The 19,967-nt window shown below is 44.0% G+C and overlaps 1 protein-coding gene across 1 annotated transcript; it reads left to right on the top strand.

Moving 5' to 3' along the window:
• Positions 1–2,048: 2,048 nt before the first annotated feature.
• On the top strand, positions 2,049–19,124 carry LOC120574294 (NLR family CARD domain-containing protein 3-like). Its single transcript, XM_039824596.1, has 7 exons — positions 2,049–2,179; positions 4,822–5,050; positions 5,208–6,999; positions 7,105–7,278; positions 15,983–16,156; positions 16,275–16,321; positions 18,595–19,124. Exons 1-7 carry the CDS (start codon positions 2,177–2,179, stop codon positions 19,122–19,124), a joined length of 2,949 nt encoding a protein of 982 aa, XP_039680530.1. The 5' UTR covers positions 2,049–2,176.
• Positions 19,125–19,967: the final 843 nt, after the last annotated feature.

Raw genomic sequence — 19,967 nt, 5'->3', positions numbered from 1 at the left:
CTGAGTCATCTGAGAACTTCACCAAGTAGCTGTTTTCCCAAGACGATCTGCAGTTGTCAGTGTATAATATAAAAAGCAGGGGGGAGACCACACAGCCCTGGAGAGATCCTGTGCTTGATACAATGACAGAGGACATATTCCCATTTACATATGCCTGCTGCCTTCTGTTTGTTAAAAAATTTAGAACTAGTAATAAGATCTGTTCGGGTAACTTAAAATATGAGGCTAATCGTTCAATTAAAATATGAGGCTGCATTTTGTTAAAAGCTGAGCTAAAGTCAGCAAATACAATTTTTGCATGTGATGCAGGTTTCTCAAGATGTTTATACACCCTTTCGCTGATATCTTCGGACTGGGAAAAGCGCACGTACTTCTAATTTCCCTCAATCACAGAGGATGTTAATACGCATGTCTGAAGCAAAAATCACAGCTCAAGCTTGTTGCGCACACAAGTTATTTAAGTTGTTTCAACTGTACCCCTGTACCAACCAGGGTTACCCTAACACGCTGACATTTCTGGTCTGAAGTAAGGATCAGAGAGACGTCAGCAGACTGCAGTGGGTCTGAAGGGTACTGCAAAGTAACTAAGTACTTTTACTCCAGTTTACACAAAGTTTAAACTGTTCCCTCAGAGACATGAAACTTTATCAAACTTCACTCTCAGCAGCAAGATCTCTTTAGAACGACTTCACCGTTTTACAACACTGATATGAAACAGAGAGAAGCAGCCAATCAGAGGACTAGCTGATGAGATTTGGCTTTTTTTTCCAGGATAAATGATGTGAGGGATGAATGAGTGATGATGTGCTGATGAATGATTGGACTGCTGCTCTCAGTGTTTCATCTCCAGATGAAGGTGTGGACTCTGCTATGAGTCAGTGTGAGAACAGAGAGGAGGGAGTCCCTCCCTCTAAAACCACTCTGTGTGGGGAACATGACAGCCAGACCAAAGCTCAGAGGTGAGAGGAACATCTCTAACTGTCCACCACTCAGATCACTCCACCATCATTATTCATATTCAAAGCTCTGTGTGTGTTGTGTTTCAGCCCAGAGAAGCAGCACAGACCTGGACCTGGACCCAGCTGTGTGTCCTTCAAGAGTGACCGGTCGAAGGGGATTGGTATTTATTTTAAACAACAACTTGACAAAAAGTACGTAGTAGTAAATTGTGTTCAGTAACACATCCTTAATGTCAGACTTTTTTTTTTTTTTATTGTATTCAAACATGTTAAATTAGATGTAAAAGTCTTTGATTCAGATAAATATGTGAGCTTTAATGACTTTCTTTCTATCAGGATCCATCAGAGACCAGACTGTCCTGAAGCTGAACCCAGCTATGTGTCCATGAAGAGTGACCGGTTTATGGGTTATCCTGTATTCTTCAAAGATGGACGCCACTCTGTTGATCAAAGGTGAGCAGAAGTTAAATGTTAAATTACAGTTCATTCAAGTTAATCATTTTGCAGTTACCGTACACCTGTCTACTACAAACATAATATATATTTTAACTTAACTGCATATACCTATTCCAACGACTGCTTCATTGTAATTGCTGTGCATTTGACAATAAATAACTTGAAACCTAAATATAGAAAAAGTTATATATTTGACTTGCAACTGTGATAAAACCTAAAATTGCTAATTAGCATTACTATTCCACCATCATGGTCACACCACAGCATAATTTCTGCATTGAATACTGCTTTAAATGATACATTGAAACATGTCTAAATACAATATAATATACAGACGATGTATTAAACCACAGACAGGTTTTGTCTCAGTGTGTTGTGGGTGCAGTGCAGAATTTATCTTGTGTTTCTATCAGGAGGAATCTGGAAGAACCTGAACCCAGCTGTGTGTCTCTGAAGAGTGACCTGTCTATGGATCCTCCTTTATTCTTCAAAGATGGACGCCACTCTGATGATCAAAGGTGAGGATTTCAAACTGATAATCAGCAGGACTAGTAAAGGTTTACCACTACAGGCAGTCCTCTGATTCATGGTTAACATCCAAATATCACTTCATGGACCTTTACCTTGTGTTTGTCTCTGTGTGGACAGACATAATGTGAGCTAATTATTCCTGATTCCTCCACAGAGTGGACCAGGAGAGCTCAGAGGTTCCCAGTGGTCAGTCTGCCCAGCAGCATCAAACACACCTGGACTCCATATTTATGGTCTGTACATGTACAACAACTACTTTTACATCTATTCTGTTCACAATCATCTGCATGCTGCACTTTTTAGACCAGTGGATTGTCAGTCTGTCCAACATGGATCTGATATTTGATTCCATGATTTCAGTTTGATTTGTCATCTATCTAATAAAGTGCAACACCTCTGTGTGTATGTAAGTGTGTCTGTCTTTGAAATATCTCATGAACTGTTCATCTTTCTTAACACTTGGTTTCCTGGGTACCCATTGAATTTGGGGTTTGGATTTTGGAGAAATTTGGACAGCATTGGATATTGGATATTAAAAATAAAAATAAACGGCCAAAACGTAATGCTGCTTTTCAGTGTCTATTATTTCACTAAGAGGAAACTCAAAAAAAGCCATGTGACAACACTAAATATCAAACAAGACACTATATTGTATTAAGCTGCTGTGAGCTGTACATTCACACATTAAACCGAGGCAGAACATAACCTAATCTTGGAGCTTCCTCCACAGCGCTGTGCAATGCGAGACTATCTCGGAGCTGACTGGGCAGACACAGCAGTTTTCATCAGACTCACCCTGGGTCCGGTTAATTAAGTCTGCTTCTAACTTATAACACTAATAACATTAAATAAAATGCCCCTGCGAATCAAATCCATAATTCAACGTGACGGCAGTGTTGTCTCGACAACTTATTGTTAATAAGACGAGTCGAGACTACACTGCCGTCATTATAAACGCTGACTGTGGTGATATCAACATGCACTATTGTTGACAAAAAGACAACACTAAAATGTTCTCTCTCTCTCACTCTCTCTCTTTCTGTCTCTCTCTCTCTCTCTCTGCACGCACCCACACACAGTCCAGTTCTGGTAGTTGATTAATGCAGATATTTGCTGATTAGCTCTCATAACGGGGCAGGTGGTTAGCACACTGCCATGAACCCATGAGGCATATGTCTGATTACTCCACATTTTCATCGTGATGTTTTGTGATTGAATTCTGAATCTGCAATGTTCTCTGTCAGGTAAATATAAACTTAAAACAAAAAGTAAGGAAATTTGTGTTTGGTGGATTATTTCTCTGTGGTAACAATGCTTCTTGGCAATAAATCTTATACCGTTGGAAAGCCTGTTTAGATGCATTTGTGGGATGAACAGCAGAGCTCAATATGTGGGTTGCGCCCATGAAAAATTTGCCAAATTGTCTCTGACAATGCTAAACAGCTTTTCTTTGCTGTTGCTATTGACTCTTGTTTTGAGCTTCTGATACCCCCAGGTGCTGACAAACAGGTGCCTGATTCTGCAACCAGTGGCCATCCCATACCTCCACAGTCTGGGACCAAACTCTATCCTCCAAGATGACAATGCTCGTCCCCACAGAGCGGGGTTTATCAGAGACTACCTCCAGAATGTGGGAGTGGAGAGGATGGAATGGCCTGCCAGCAGTCCTGACCTCAACCACATTGAACACTTGTGGGATCAGCTTGGGCGTGCTGTTCGTGCCAGAGTGACCAACACAACCACGTTGGCTGACTTGCAACAAATGCTGGTTGAAGAATGGGATGCCATCCCACAGCAGTGTGTGACCAGGCTGGTGACCAGCATGAGGAGAAGGTGCCAGGCTGTTGTGGCTGTGTGTGGTTCTTCCACACGCTACTGAGGCTCCTGTTTGTTGAATGATTAAATTGTTAAATTGCCAATATGTCTTGTTTCTTCAAACTTCAATCATCCAATCCACCAAACACCAAATGAGTCAATGGCAGAATAAGCTGTTTGGCATTGGCAGAAAAGATTTGGCTCAGCTCTGTTTCTCATCCCACAAATGCATGTTCCTTACAAATCGGGCTCCATTTGAAAGGGAACTAAACAGGCTTTCCAACGGTATAAGATTTATTGACAAAAAGCATTGTTACCACAGAGAAATAATCTACCAAACACAAATTTCCTTACTTTTTGTTTTAAGTTAAGTAGTACAATGTCTTCCTCTGATACAGACGTAGCATACACTGCAGCGCTGTAGTACTCAAGTCCGGACTCAAGACGCTTTTCTGTTGTCTCGGACTCGTCTCAGACTTGGCCATTGGACTCGCCAAATATTCTAGTTGGTGTCCATCTAGAAATAGGCATTGAGATTGGTCGCCTGGTAAACACCTAGCTGCTTCATATAGCTCAATCATCAGGTATCTATCATTTTCATTTTGGCCACAGACACAATGTCAGCAAGCACTTTGTACTATGGATTCTTCAGGACAAGTAAAAAGTTCAAGAAAGGGAACATTTCCATTTTATATTTTAAGTAATGTGGCCTAATTTCACTTTCTTTCTACGATCTTTGGACTTGGTCTTGACTCGGTCTCGACTAGTCCTGGTCTTGGACTTGTCTTGGACTCGACAAAGGTGGACTTGACTACAGCCCTGCTACACTGTAAGTCAGTAGTAGGCTATACAGTTGAATTGCATATTAAGTGGTTCAGGGTCCTTCTGTAAGTAATTTTGGGGTACAATTTGTTTTTGGAGAATTCTAAAAGCAGCAATAACACAGGCCAAGCAATCAGCCTGTTCCAAAGAGGCACATTTTCAACAGGCACTGTACTAGTTCATATATTGCTTCCATGATTTCAGTTTTATATGTCATTCATATAATCTTCTGTTCCAGCTGCTGGAGGAGGACATTGGCACTTTTGTGAATAACGAGCTGAAGAAGATCCAGAAGGTTCTGAGTCCAGATTATCCAGAATGCTTAAAGAGTCAGGGGGAGGATGAGGAGGTGTTGGACGGTGAGGATGAAGAGCAGAGGAGGAGCAGCAGAGAGGCATTTCTGAAGATCACACTGCACTTCCTGAGGAGAATGAAGCAGGAGGAGCTGGCTGACCGTCTGCAGAGCAGTAAGAGGATTTCTCTAAAGATTTAACATGCTGGATAAATGGGACCTTTACTAATGTCTCAAGAGATGGACCAAGACCATTCATATACTCATTCTCTGAGGAACTGTTGAAATATGTTCTTTTACTTATTGATCTTCTTTGTTGTGTTTTCATTCAGGAAGTCTTGCTGCAGGTGGCAAAAGTAAACTCAAATCTAACCTGCACAAGAAGTTCCAGTGTATGTTTGAGGGGATTGCTAAAGCAGGAAACCCAACACTTCTGAATCAGATGTTCACAGAGATCTACATCATAGAGGGAGGGACTGCAGAGGTCAATCATGAACATGAGGTCATACAGATTGAAACAGCATCCAGGAAACCAGACAGACCAGAAACAATAATCAGACAAGAAGACATATTTAAAACCTCACTTGGAAGAGATGACCCAATCAGAACAGTGATGACTAAGGGAGTGGCTGGCATCGGGAAAACAGTCTTAACGCAGAAGTTCACTCTGGACTGGGCTGAAGACAAAGCCAACCAGGACATCCAGTTTACATTTCCATTTACTTTCAGAGAGCTGAATGTGCTGAAAGAGGAAAAGTACAGCTTGGTGGAACTTGTTGATCGCTTCTTTAGTGAAACCAAAGAAGCAGGAATTTGCAGATTTGAAGAGGTCGTGTTCATCTTTGACGGTCTGGATGAGTGTCGACTTCCTCTGGACTTCCACAACACTGAGATCCTGACTGATGTTACAGAGTCCACCTCAGTGGATGTGCTGCTGACAAACCTCATCAGGGGGAAACTGCTTCCCTCTGCTCGCCTCTGGATAACCACAAGACCTGCAGCAGCCAATCAGATCCCTCCTGAGTGTGTTGACAAGGTGACAGAGGTCAGAGGGTTCAATGACCCACAGAAGGAGGAGTACTTCAGGAAGAGATTCAGAGATGAGGAGCAGGCCAGCAGAATCATCTCCCACATCAAGACATCACGAAGCCTCCATATCATGTGCCACATCCCAGTCTTCTGCTGGATCACCGCTACAGTTCTGGAGGACGTGTTGAAGACCAGAGAGGGAGGAGAGCTGCCCAAGACCCTGACTGAGATGTACATCCACTTCCTGGTGGTTCAGTCCAAAGTGAAGAATATCAAGTATGATGGAGGAGCAGAGACAGATCCACACTGGAGTCCAGAGAGCAGGAAGATGATGGAGTCTCTGGGAAAACTGGCTTTTGAGCAGCTGCAGAAAGGCAACCTGATCTTCTATGAATCAGACCTGACAGAGTGTGGCATCGACATCAGAGCAGCCTCAGTGTACTCAGGAGTGTTCACACAGATTTTTAAAGAGGAGAGAGGACTGTACCAAGACCAGGTGTTCTGCTTCGTCCATCTGAGTGTTCAGGAGTTTCTGGCTGCTCTTCATGTCCATCTGACATTCATCAACTCTGGAGTCAACCTGCTGGCAGAAGAACAAACAACCATCCGGTGGTTTGAAGTGTTCAGAGACAAATCAACACGTTTCTACCAGAGTGCTGTGGACAAGGCCTTACAGAGTCCAAATGGACACCTGGACTTGTTCCTCCGCTTCCTCCTGGGTCTTTCACTGCAGACCAATCAGAGTCTCCTACGAGGTCTGCAGACAAAGACAGGAAGTAGCTCACAGATGAAAAGGAAATCAGTTGAGTACATCAAGAAGAAAATCTGTGAGAATCTGTCTGTAGAGAGAAGCATCAATCTGTTCCACTGTCTGAATGAACTGAATGATCGTTCTCTAGTGGCCGATATCCAACAGTCCCTGAGTTCAGGAAGTCTCTCCAAAGATAAACTGTCTCCTGCTCAGTGGTCAGCTCTGGTCTTCATCTTACTGTCATCAGAAAAAGATCTGGACGTGTTTGACCTGACAAAATACTCTGCTTCAGAAGAGACTCTTCTGAGGCTGCTGCCAGTGGTCAAAGCCTCCAGCAAAGCTCTGTACGTGCACACACAACTATGCAGATTACATGTTGTTTTTCTTTACTCAGAAAAATTAAACATTGTTTGTAATTGTTTTCTTATGTATTGCTGATTCATGTTCAGTCTGAGTGGCTGTAAGCTGTCAGAGAGAAGCTGTGAAGCTCTGTCCTCAGTTCTCAGTTCCCAGTCCTCTAGTCTGAGAGAGCTGGACCTGAGTAACAACGACCTGCAGGATTCAGGAGTGAAGCAGCTGTCGGCTGGACTGAAGAGTCCACACTGCAGACTGGAAACTCTCAGGTCAGTGTTAACGTGCCCATATTATGCTCATTTCCAGGTTCATAATTGTATTTTGAGGGTGTACCAGAATAGGTTTACATGGTTGAATTTTCAAAAAACACCATATTTGTTATTGTACTGCACATTGCTGCAGCTCATCTTTTCACCCTGTGTGTTGAGCTCTCTGTTTTAGCTACAGAGTGAGGCATCACACTTCTATCCCATGTTTGTTGGGAGTCGCTAGACTGCTAGAAGCTAGCGTTGCTAGCTGTTAGCCATCTCTTTCTCAGTTCAATTCAATTCAATTTATTTATAGTATCAAATCATAACAACAGTTATCTCGAGACACTTTACAGATAGAGTAGGTCTAGACCACACTCTATAATTTCCAAAGCCCCAACAATTACAGTAATTCCCTCAAGAGCAAGCATTAGCAGTGGCTGTTGCGACAGTGGCGAGGAAAAACTCCCTTTTAGGAAGAAACCTCGGCAGACCCAGACTCTTGGTAGGCGGTGTCTGACGGGGCTGGTTGGGGGTGTGATGAACAGTGGCAATAATAGTCACATTAAAGATAATGGAACAGTGACTTTGAAGGTAGTCATTGTAGTTCATGTCATAGCAGGGCACATCGTGGCATACTGAGTAGTGCAGTCTCCTATACCGGATCCTGACTACTCTGTGTGTATGAACATCGCAGCAGGGCGTTGCGGGATGTAACGTGGCGCTGCAGAGCACGGGTGGATGCAGCGGACGCAGCAGGACGTGGCTGAAAAAGACACATAAGAAGACACATAAGGACTCCGGGGAGTAAACTCCCCAGAGCTAGGTTAGTAACAAGCAGTTCTGGGACAGGATGCATACAAAAGGAAACAAGTGAAAACAGAGATGAGAGAGCAGCTCAGTGTCTCATAGGAAGGAAGGAACTTCCCCGGTAGTCTAGAATTATAATAGCATAACTAAAAGAGGCAGGTTAGCTTAGAGAGAGGTGCCGGATCGGGCTTGAACTCTACCCTGCCGGATCGGGCTGTACTGGCCTGCCTCCCTCTACTCTCACTGTATTATTGATTATATGATAAATAAATCTGATGACTACGAAGAGAAGCAGGTGGGCCGGGTTAGGCGGACGCTGCAACTCCTCACTCCCTAACTATAAGCTTTATCAAAGAGGAGGGTTTTCAGTTTACTCTTAAATGTGGTGATGGTGTTTGCCCCACGAACCCAGACTGGGAGCTGGTTCCATAGGAAAGGAGCCTGGTAGCTGAAGGCTCTGGCCCCCAGTCTACTTTTAGAGACTCTAGGAACCACAAGTAACTCTGCATTCTGGGAGCGCAGTACTCTAGTGGGACAATAAGGTACTAGGAGCTGTTCTGGATAGGATGGTGCTTGACCATTTAGGGCTTTGTAGGTCAGGAGAAGGACTTTAAAGTCAATCCTGAATTTTACAGGAAGCCAATGCAGAGAAGCTAATATGGGAGAAATATGATCTCTTTTCTTAGTTCTTGTCAGAACACGTGCTGCAGCATTCTGGATCAGCTGGAGAGTCTTAACCCTTGTGTTGTCCTTCGGGTCCCAGTGACCCGAAGGACAACACAAGGATTATGTACTTCCGTTTACTTTGTTGAGAATTGCTCTCTAAAACCGGTTTCTTTTAAAGTAAGTAAGTCAAGTTTATTTCTAGAACACATTTAAACACAGTTTAAGCTGACCAAAATGCTGTACAAACAAGTACTAAGGTGCTGTATTAACCCTTGTTTAGAGAGCAATTCTCAACAAAGTAAATGGAAGTACATAATCCTTATGTTGTCCTTCGGGTCACTGGAAACCGAAGGACAACACAAGGGTTAAGGGAGTTATTTGAGCAACCTGACAGTAGGGAATTACAATAGTCCAGCCTGGAAGTAACGAATGCATGGACTAGTTTTTCAGCATCATTTTGAGACAGGATATTCCTAATTTTGGCAATGTTACGAAGATGAAAAAAGGCTTTTCTTGAGCTTTGTTTTAGATGGGCGTTAAAGGATATATCCTGATCAAAAATAACTCCTAGATTTCTGACAGTAGTGCTGGAGGCCAGGACAATACCATCCAGAGTAGCTATATCTTTAGATAATGAAGTTCGGACGTGTTTAGGGCCCAGCACAATAACTTCAGTTTTGTTAGAGTTTAACATCAGAAAATTGTAGGTCATCCAGGATTTTATATCTTTAATGCATGCTTGAAGTTTAGCTAACTGACTGGTTTCGTCTGGTTTGATTGACAAGTATAACTGGGTGTCATCCGCATAACAGTGATAGTTAATTGAGTGTTTCCTAATAATAATACCAAGAGGAAGCATTTATAAGGAGAATAGAATTAATAATAATAATAATAATAAATTGAATTTATATAGCGCTTTTCATGGACTCAAAGTCGCTTTACAGGGCAGGGTAGATTATAAAAACATAACAAAACGAGCAAACAGAACAAGTAGAACAAAACAAGATACAGATGAAAAAGGGAGGGGGGCAGGTGGACTATGGGTAGGCTGAGGTGAAGAGATGGGTCTTGAGGTGGGACTGGAAGATGGTAAGGGACTCAGAGGTGCGGATCTCTTGGGGGAGGGAGTTCCAGAGCCTGGGAGCTGCTCTGGAGAAGGCTCTGTCCCCAAAACAGCGCAGGTTGGACTTTTGGATGGAGAGGAGACCGGCTGAGGTGGATCTGAGGGACCGTGAGGGTTGGTAGGGGGAGAGGAGGTCAGTGAGGTATGAGGGGGCCAGATGGTGGAGGGCTTTGTAGGTGAGGACCAGGATTTTGTAGGTGATCCGGTGGGAAATAGGAAGCCAGTGGAGTTGTTTTAGGACTGAGTGATGTGTGTGGTGCCAGGATTTGGAGCAGGTAATGAGGCGGGCGGCTGAGTTCTGGACCAGTTGGAGTCGGTTGATGTTGGTAGAGCTGATGCCGAGGAGAAGTGAGTTGCAGTAGTCCAGTCGGGGAGGAGATGAAGGCGTGAAGAGGTCTTTCAGCAGCGGGGGTGTGAGAGAGGGTCTGATTTTGGCGATGTTGCAGAGGTGAAAGATAGATTTTAATGATTGACGGATGTTTTTATTGATTTGGCGGTGTAGAGGCTCAAAGGGAGAGGGTGGAATCAAAGATAACGCGCAAGGTTGCGGGGGCCTGGGGGAGATGGGGAGACAATGGTGCGTCAATGGTGATAGTGGGGTTATTGGTTTTGCTGAGTGTGGATTTGGAGCCGATCAGAAGGAATTCTGTTTTGTCGCTGTTGAGTTTGAGGAAGTTGTGTTGCATCCAGGTTTTAATAGCTGACAGACAGGAGTTGATGTGGGAGAGGGGGTGGTTGTGGGGGGATTTGGTGCTGAGGTAGATCTGGGTGTCGTCAGCATAGCAGTGGAAGTCCAGGTTGAAGTGGCGGAGTATCTGACCAAGAGGGGAGGATGTAGATGATGAAGAGGAGGGGGCCAAGTCGGAGCCTTGGGGAACACCTTGAGTGACTGTGGCTGTGGCAGAAGTGTGGTTGTGGAGAGAGATGAAATGGGATCTGTTGGAAAGGTAGGAGTGGAGCCAGCTGAGTGCAGTACCTTCAATACCGGGGGTCTTTGAGTCTAGTGAGCAGGATGTTATGGCTCACAGTATCGAGAGGCGGCACTCAGGTCGAGGAGGATGAGGGTTGTTGGGAACCAGTGTCAGCAAAAGTGAGGAGGTTCGGTTAGGGACTTTGAGGAGAGCGGTTTCTGTGCTGTGTAGGGGGCCGAAACGATGGTTGGAGAGGTTCGAATAGGTTATTGGCATGAAGATGGGTTTGTAGTTGTGAGGCGCTATACGTTCCAGGGTTTTAGACAGAAAGGGGAGGTTGGATATTGGGCGGTAGTTGTTGAGAGAGGAGGGATTCAGACCAGGTTTTTAAGGATTGGGGTGACAGCGGCAGTTTTGAAAGCAGAGGGACAGTTCCAAGGGACAGTGAGGAGTTGAAGAGGTTAGTGAGGTAGGGGCATAGGACCGGGAGGCAGGACTTCAGAAGTGGTAGGGAGGGGGTCAAGGGAGCAGGTAGTGGGTTTGGAAGAGCTGATGAGTTTGGAGATTTCAGGAGGAGTGACTGGGTCAAACTGGGAGAGGAGGAAGTGTGGAGGAGGGGTCAGGAGGTCTGGAGGGATGCGGAGAGGAGGGTCCAAGGTAGGTGCTGGAGTAGATCCTGGGAGGTCAGATACAGGGGATATCCATCCATCCATCCATCGTCAACCACTTATCCTGCGCACAGGGTCGTGGGGGGGCTGGAGCCAATCCCAGCATACGTCGGGCGAAAGGCGGGGTACACCCTGGACAGGTCGCCAGTCCATCGCAGGGCCACACATAGACGAACAACCACTCACTCACACATGCACACCTACGGACAATTTAGGGACACCAATAAACCTAGCCCGCATGTCTTTGGTCGGCGGGAGGAAGCCGGAGTACCCGGAGAGAACCCACACAGACACGGGGAGAACATGCAAACTCCACACAGAAAGGCTGGGCCAACCCACAACCTTCTTGCTGTGAGGCGACAGCGCTAACCACCGCACCACCGTGTCCCCCAGATACAGGGGATAGAGATTTGTAAATGAGATTGATTTTGTCAGTGAAAAAGTGGAGGAATGAGTTGCAGAGATCCGGAGTAGAGGTAAGGAGGCTGTTGGTCCGAGGCTTGATGAGGTTGTTCAATGTGGAGAAGAGGGTTCTGGGGTTTTGGCAGGGGTCGGTGAGGATGGTGGAGAGGTAGGCAGATTTGGCAGCAATGAGGGCATCTTGTGAAGCGTGGGAGATGGGATTTATAGGCTTCATGATGGACTGTGAGGGATGATTTCTTTGTCAGACGTTCAAGTTGGCGGCCAGTTTGTTTCATTTTCCGGAGTGCAGGTGTGTACCAGGGTGAAGAGGTGTTAAAAGTGACGAGTTTTGTTTTGAGGGGGGCCAGGGTGTTGAGGGAGGTAGACAAGGTGGAGTTGAGGTGGTCTGTGAGGTCATCGGGTGAGGTGAGGGTTGAGTCCAGGTGGAGAGTGGTGGAGAGCAGGTCAGAGAGATGGTGGGGATTGATAGATTTGAGGTTGCGGAAGGTGATTTCTCTGAGGAGCGTGGGGTTGGAGAAGGGATGGTGAACCGTATCAGTTTGTGATCAGAGAGGGGAAAGAGGCATGGATGGAGGTCGAGCACTGGTTGGTTGGTGGAGCAGACCAGGTCGAGGATGTGTCCTTTTCATGGGTGGGGAATGTGACATGTTGGGTGAGAGAGAAGTTATCCAGTAAAATGTTGAATTCTGATGAGAGCTTGCAGGTGGGGAGTCCATGTGGATGTTTAAGTCACCGAGTAGCAGCAGACGTGGAGAGAGAGATGAGGCTAGTGTGGGAAATCCGTAAAATCAGAGAGGAAGGAGGGATTTGGTTTAGGTGGCCGGTAAATGAGGATGACTGTCATGGAGGAAAGAGTTTGGCGCGAGATATTCAAACGATGATACTGAGGGGGAGGGTGAGTTCTGTGATCCGGAAGTTCTGATTGAAAATACCGGGTGAGGCCACCTCCCCCGGTGGGAGGGGCGGGGTTGCAGGTGTTGTTGTAGCCAGGGGGGATGCTTGGTTGAGGGAGAAGAAGTCATTGGGTTGTTGCCAGGTTTCGGTGAGCAGAAGGAAGTCAAGAGTGTTGTCGAGGATTAGTTCATGGAGGGCAGGGGCCTTTATTGTTGACCGTCGGGTGTTGAGGAGGGCAAAGTTGGCATGGTGAGAGGGTGGTGGGATGGGGGCAGGCTGGAGAGATCTGAGGTTGTCCCGTTAGCAGTCGGTGTGGTCGTTGGGGTGTGGGTGTGTTGCAGTTGAGGGGGACAGTGAGCCGATTAGCAAATGATTGGGGAGTATGATTGAGTGTATGTGAAGTGGGGAAAGCACTGTAGTCCGGTCCGGGTTTTCTGTGTAGCCTGATGATGCCGTTCAGCCCTATGTGAAACCAGTGGGTGAAGCATTCTGATGACGTGGGACAGGTGCAACAGAGCGTGCAGGTGACCAGATGGATGGAATGGATTGTCCGTGGTGGAAGAAAACAAACTTGCCGGCGAGAGCCTCTGTGGATGTATACCGGGTCGGCGTTAGAAGTCCGAGCTGTTTGATGACTCGATGCAGGATGGAATAGAGTAGATACGAATGGACCAGTTGCAGAGTTGAATATTTGATCATGATGCAGCGGAGGGACTGAGAGCTCCGTGATAGTGGTTGCCGTGGGCTAGGAGCACAGAGGTGGAGGTGGAGATGGATGAATGAGGTGATTGCCAAAATGATCCACAGCATGAACGAAGGAGAGGAATGTCTAGTCTTGGTCGCGGCTCCATCTGGTGGAGGTTGCCTATGAGGAGGAGGTCAGCAATCGGTAAAGCCGCCGTAGCAGCTAGGCATCCGCCATGCGTTTGGTGAACGGGGGCAGCTAGCTGGGCGCTAACCGGCAAGGAGTCCGGTCAAGGAGCCCAGGCGGCTTCGGGAACCAGCAGAGAGACTGTCCAGAGGTACAGAGGCTGTCCAGAGGTAAGGGGTACAGCGAACACAAACACAAGAGAATAGCAGACCGAATAGCAGACGAATAGCAGATGAATAGCAGATGAATAGCAGACGGAGAAGCAGCGAATAACCAGCGCCAGCGTCCTCTCACGTCGGTGAGATTGGAGGAATTAGTCCAAGCACTGAGCCTTGTGGAACACCATGGCTAACTTTAGCGTACTTGGAGGATTTTTCATTAACATTAACAAATTGAGATCGATCAGAGAAATAGGACTTAAACCAGCTTAGTGCGATTCCTTTAATGCCGACTAAGTGTTCCAATCTCTGTAACAGGATTGTATGGTCAATAGTGTCAAATGCAGCACTAAGATCTAGTAAAACGAGTATGAAGACAAGTCCTCTGTCTGCAGCAGTTAGAACGTCGTTAGTAATTTTCACCAGTGCAGTCTCTGTGCTATGATGCTTTCTAAATCCTGATTGAAAGTCTTCAAATAAACTGTTGCTATGGAGAAAATCACATAACTGATTAGCAACTACCTTCTCAAGGATCTTGGAGAGAAAGGAAAGGTTAGATATAGGTCTATAGTTTGCTAAGACCTCAGGATCGAGGGTGGGTTTTTTCAGAAGAGGTTTTATCACAGCTACTTTTAATGACTGCAGTACATAACCTGTTAATAGAGACATATTGATCATATCTAGTAGTGAAGTGTTAACCACGGGTAATGCTTCTTTGAGTAGCCTCGTTGGGATGGGGTCTAAGAGATAGGTAGATGGCTTAGCTGAAGATACCTTTACCATTAATTGTTGAAGGTCTATAGGATAAAAGCAATCTAAGTATATGTCAGGTCTAGTCGTTCTTCCTAGGAGTCCTGCGTTGAAAGGTGAACCGTTAGAAGTTGAGGGCAAAAGGTGATGGATTTTATCTCTAATTGTTATAATTTTATCATTACAGAAGCTCATGAAGTCATCACTACTCAGAGCTAGAGGAATAGAAGGCTCACTAGAGCTGTGACTCTCTGTCAGCCTGGCTACAGTGCTGAAAAGAAACCTTGGGTTGTTCTTGTTTTCTTCTATTAATGATGAGTAATAGTCTGATCTAGTATTTCTGAGGGCCTTCCTATAGTTTTTTTTTTTTTGGCAAAACAAAAACCTATAGGTTTTTGGCAAAACACTGCAACAACACACATGAGTTCACCCTAATCTACAAAAGAAATTTTATAGAACTACTTACATGTCCCTCGTCTGCAGGTATTCCACGCAAAGTTGGAAGTGCGCCCTCATTTAGAAGAAGTCTCCCGGCTAATCCTGCCTTGTACTGACTGAAGTTGGCGAAATAGCTAGCTGATGTGGTATTAGCTAAAGTGGTTAGCACACACCAAATATTTTGGCCGATGATGTAGACGGCCCTGTCGATTTTGACCAGGTCCCCCGGAGACTGATGCAGGATACATTCAGAAACCGTATCTCACTCAAAACAGCATGGCTGTTTTTTTTTTCAAGTTTGTATGCATGTGGAAGCACCAGAGACACAAAATAACACCCCAAATCCCAGAAAAAGTGATTGTTTCATAATATGGGCACTTTAAACTATTTTCATTTACCCACTAAGCCTTTATACATTTGATTTTTGAATTGACTGACTAAAGATACTCTTCAGGCTGAGTGTCTGTAACCTGTCAGAGATGTGAAGCTCTATCATCCAGCTCCCAGTCCTCTAGTCTGAGAGAGCTGACTCACGAGCTTGTCAACATTGTACTGTCGTGGTTCACACCATATTTATATACAATGACACCAGATTTGTTATTTTGGCTCTGTACTTCAGGGAACTATTTGCTTAAAGTGCAGACTCTCCGCTACAATATGAGAGTTGAATGGACAATGCAGGAATCATTGTTGTTGCTAGGACCCCATATAGACAACAGGCTTTGCATCTGTGTCTCTGGGGCTGCATGTAGGTAGATAGGTAGATAGTTCATCCCCCTGCATGTGTCAGTCAGAGAGAGATGGGGAGAGTACCAGCATATTGTACTTAAGTAAAAGTACTTGGTTAGGTTTCCTTTGAGTTCTCCAACCCTTCCTCCTTCACAGAGGGTACTGAACTAACACTACGCTCTGTTAGTGTGAGAGTCATTTTTAAACAGTGGATGGATGTGAACGACTAACTGATTGTTTTAATCTAGAAAGTTTAGACTGACTGTGTGTGTGTGTGTGTGTAGTCTGTCAGGCTGTCTGGTCTCAGAGGAAGGCTATACATCTTTGGCCTCAGCTCTGAGCTCCAACCCCTCTCATCTGAGAGTGCTGGACCTGAGCTACAATCATCCAGGAGACTCGGGAGTGAAGCTGCTGTCAGCTGGACTTAAGGGTCCAAACTGGAGACTGGACACTCTCAGGTATGGATAGATGGACAGACAACAGCAGCTCTCCCACTGCTTCTCTGTCACTATCTGATTAATGGAGGATCTGTGTGAAGGTGTATGAAGTTGATTCTGGCTTTGTTTGTTCCTGCAGGATGGACCATGGTGGACTGCAGTGGTTGAGACTTGGTCTGAGGAAGTGTAAGTGTGTTTAAAGTTTGATTCATGAGAACTCAGCTGCATGTTACACTAGATTTTTACATTACATTTTTGAAGTATGATGATGAATTTCTCCAGAGTTTCAGTCAGGATCTGTTTTCTGTCAGTGTGGATGAAAAGATGTTAGAACTCAATCAATCAATGGAGGGAGGGAGGAAGCGAGGGGCAGTACTGTCTAATGTCCTAATGCTGGGTTTTACAGGCAGCTTTTTTCTTCCGCTATCGCTCTGCAAAAGTAAAATTTAAGTTAAATTTGGAAGTCAATCTGCTTCATCAGATTTTTTAATTAAAAAGCCATTGAATTTCTAGTACTAAATATTTATACATTGAAATTATGTATCTGAATTTTTTGCCTCTAAATTTCACTCTTCAAATTTTCAACAACTAATTCTCACCTTTAAGTTCATAAATTTAAAATCAAAAATTCAACATAAACAAATTCTATATAACAAATTAAAATGCAAAATACAATGTTTAAAATTCAACTAATATATTTTCAGCTTGCTCAAATTCAACATGCCAACTTCAGCTGCAAAATGTAGTATTTAAAATGCAGTGTTAACATCCGTGAACCCAGGGAAAAGCAATCAATTCTTGAATCTAGATCAGGAGTTTGATAGAAGCTGCAACAAACAAAAAGCCAACAACTGGAAACTTTTTATGATTTTTGTCTGCTATTTCATCAATAAATTAACATCTGAGACTTTTTTTATGCGAGAAATAAACTGTGTAGAGTTTGAATATGGGCATTTTTACAAAAATGTATGGCCAATTGCACATTTGCTCCGATGTTGTCGGACTTGAGAAGTTCCAGTCTGATGCAACAGCCAGCTGGTGGCGGCCGGGATCGCTCGCTCGCCAGCCGGCTAGTGATGCTCACAGACCCTGCTGTCAGCTGGAAGTCTCTCACTAGACTCATGAACAAGTTTATTTCCTCAATCGTTTGTTTAAATAATTACTTCACTTTCAATAGGGCCTTCAACGCTGTCGGCGATCTGGCCCTAAATATTCAGTGCTAGAAATTCTAGCACTCTAGGGGATTTTCTATGCTATCAAGGCTGCTGCTCTGCACTTGTGTTTCATGGGGACGATATCTTGTCACACCTCTGGTAAACACCACCTTCTAGTGGCGAAAAGATAAATTCAATTGACACAGTTGAATAGCACTGTCACTTTCCCAAACTGACTCTAAATTACATCTCTCATCAATTAAATAATGATTTCCCAGTCAAACAAACCAACAACATAAATACTAAGGAATATAGCCACTAATAAAGGTTATTTCTACATTATATAAGAGGGAGTACTGTTGAAAGAGTTATGAGTTAGCAAGAATAAAACAAGTGCAAAAGGAATTACAAAAGCTCACTTTACCAACCAATCTATGAAATATTAATCATTATACTGCACTTATTGTATCATGGACGCATAGGAACACAAATAAAGTCCACACTGGATTCATTAAACAAGCAATTGGAAATGTGCACATCTCCACGAGGCTTGTCCGTCTTCCCACTAGAAGAAAAACTCCCACAACACTCTGTGGCTATAATGTTATAGTAACATTACATAGAGCCACAGCTTATTATTTATGGGCCTTTTTTACAGTTACTGATATAAGGGGGAGAGCGTTGTTGCCTTCAAGTGTTGCTTGTAAACTCATACTTCACAAGTCTGACAGATATAAGTTTATGTGTTCCTTCAGTTTTCTTCTCCAGATGTTTTTAATAAATCATTGTTCAATTACAAGCCATAACCACAACGTGACATAGTTGATATCTAAAAGATAGAACAAAGTGAGTTGAGGTGGATTTACCTTCCAGGTCCTCCCTGAATGGAGACCTTGGACCAGATGTAAGACACATACGCACAAATACTTTCACACATAAACAGGTATTTCTATAAACAGAAGGTGTGCACGTCACACTGACTTCATACCAGCGTACACGTGGTTTTAGAGCCAGCTACAGGTGATCAGGTGGAAATGGAAAACAGGCTAAGATACAGAATCTTAATAATAAAACATTGTTTGTTGTGATTGTGTGTTTTCAGTCTACACAGCTGTAAATCTATAAATCACCATCAGATGTATTTATAAACTGAATGAATTGTTATAACTGTTGTTGAAGTTAAAGTTTTTTAAACATCATTCACAGCTGAATATGAAATGAAAGTTTAAATGATTTTCAGTCAAGTTGTTAATAAATCAACAGATGATAACCTGCAGCTGTATTGTGTCTTGTTCTCTCCATCAGATGTCTGTGAACTGATAGTGGACAAAAACACAGTAAACAGAAAACTCAAACTGTCTGACAACAACAGGAAGGTGACATATGTGGAGGAGAATCAGTCATACCCTGATCATCCAGACAGATTTGACTCCTGGGAACAGCTGCTGTGTAGAAATGGTCTGACTGGTCGCTGTTACTGGGAGGTTGAGAAGAGAGGAAGGGTTCATATATCAGTTAGTTACAGAGGAATCAGAAGGAGAGGAAACAGTGATGGCTGTGTGTTTGGAGGGAATGATCAGTCCTGGAGTCTGAGCTGCTCTGATGATGGCTACTCTGTCTGTCACAATAACAGAGAAACAGTCCTCACTTCCTGCTCTGTCTCTAACAGAGTAGCAGTGTATGTGGACTGTCCTGCTGGCACTCTGTCATTCTACACAGTCTCCTCTGACTCACTGATCCACCTCCACACCTTCAACACCACATTCACTCAACCTCTTTATCCTGGGTTTTGGGTCTGGTCAGCTGGTTCCTCAGTGTCTCTGTGTCCTCTGTAGGCCTGAGAGTATCTCCTGTGGACAGAAATACTGACTGAAAATCAGCTGCTGAAATCAAAGTTCAGTCTGTTCACCATCACACACTACAGACCAAACATGAATAATTTGTGCCAATAAATCACATGTCAATTTAAACACTGAAAAGCTTGAATCCACATTCAATCAACATTTCCACATTGACTCCAAAACTTTCCCTTTTTTTGTCTTCAACAACTGTTTCTGCAGATTTCAGATGCCGATTAAAAACAAGCGAACCGATAAAATGTCTTTCGTTTAATGCAATCAATAGATTCTCTCAGACGTCAATCTCTGTTTATATATGTCGAGCCCTGACTGTCACACACCAATGTGGATATCGATCCATTAGATCTCGCAGGATAGTGTCCTCTTTGACAAACACAACAAAGATTTTAAAGACATCTGGGGAAGTAAAGCAGTTAATCTGTCTGCTCTTTATGAATTACTGTTTTACTTGTACTTCACTTTGTTTTGTGTTACTACATTTTTAGTATGTATTATCTTGTATGTTTTTATGTAAAGCAGATTATGATTCTATCTGTGAAAAGTGTTCTTTAAATAAAGCTATGCTGAATTAATCAGAAAGCAGCAACGATCCATAAGAAAAACTTAAATTCATGTTTATTCATCCATCATCTTCATATGTTTCTAAAAACACTGAAGTGTATGTTGCTGGCTGTACTCTGCATTTTACTTGACTGAAGCTGAGGGCCTGGTGTTATGCCCCTGGAGGCCAGGGTGAGCATATCATGTTCTCACCTATACACACCTGCAAGCTAGAATCACTCTGATGTTCCCTTTGTGTCACTACACCCTGAGGAAGGC

The sequence above is a fragment of the Perca fluviatilis genome, chromosome 15 (genome assembly GCF_010015445.1).
Source record: "Perca fluviatilis chromosome 15, GENO_Pfluv_1.0, whole genome shotgun sequence".
Lineage (NCBI taxonomy): Eukaryota > Metazoa > Chordata > Actinopteri > Perciformes > Percidae > Perca > Perca fluviatilis.
Note: the sequence above shows the minus strand (reverse complement) of the source record. Positions and strands in the feature narration are given on the sequence as shown.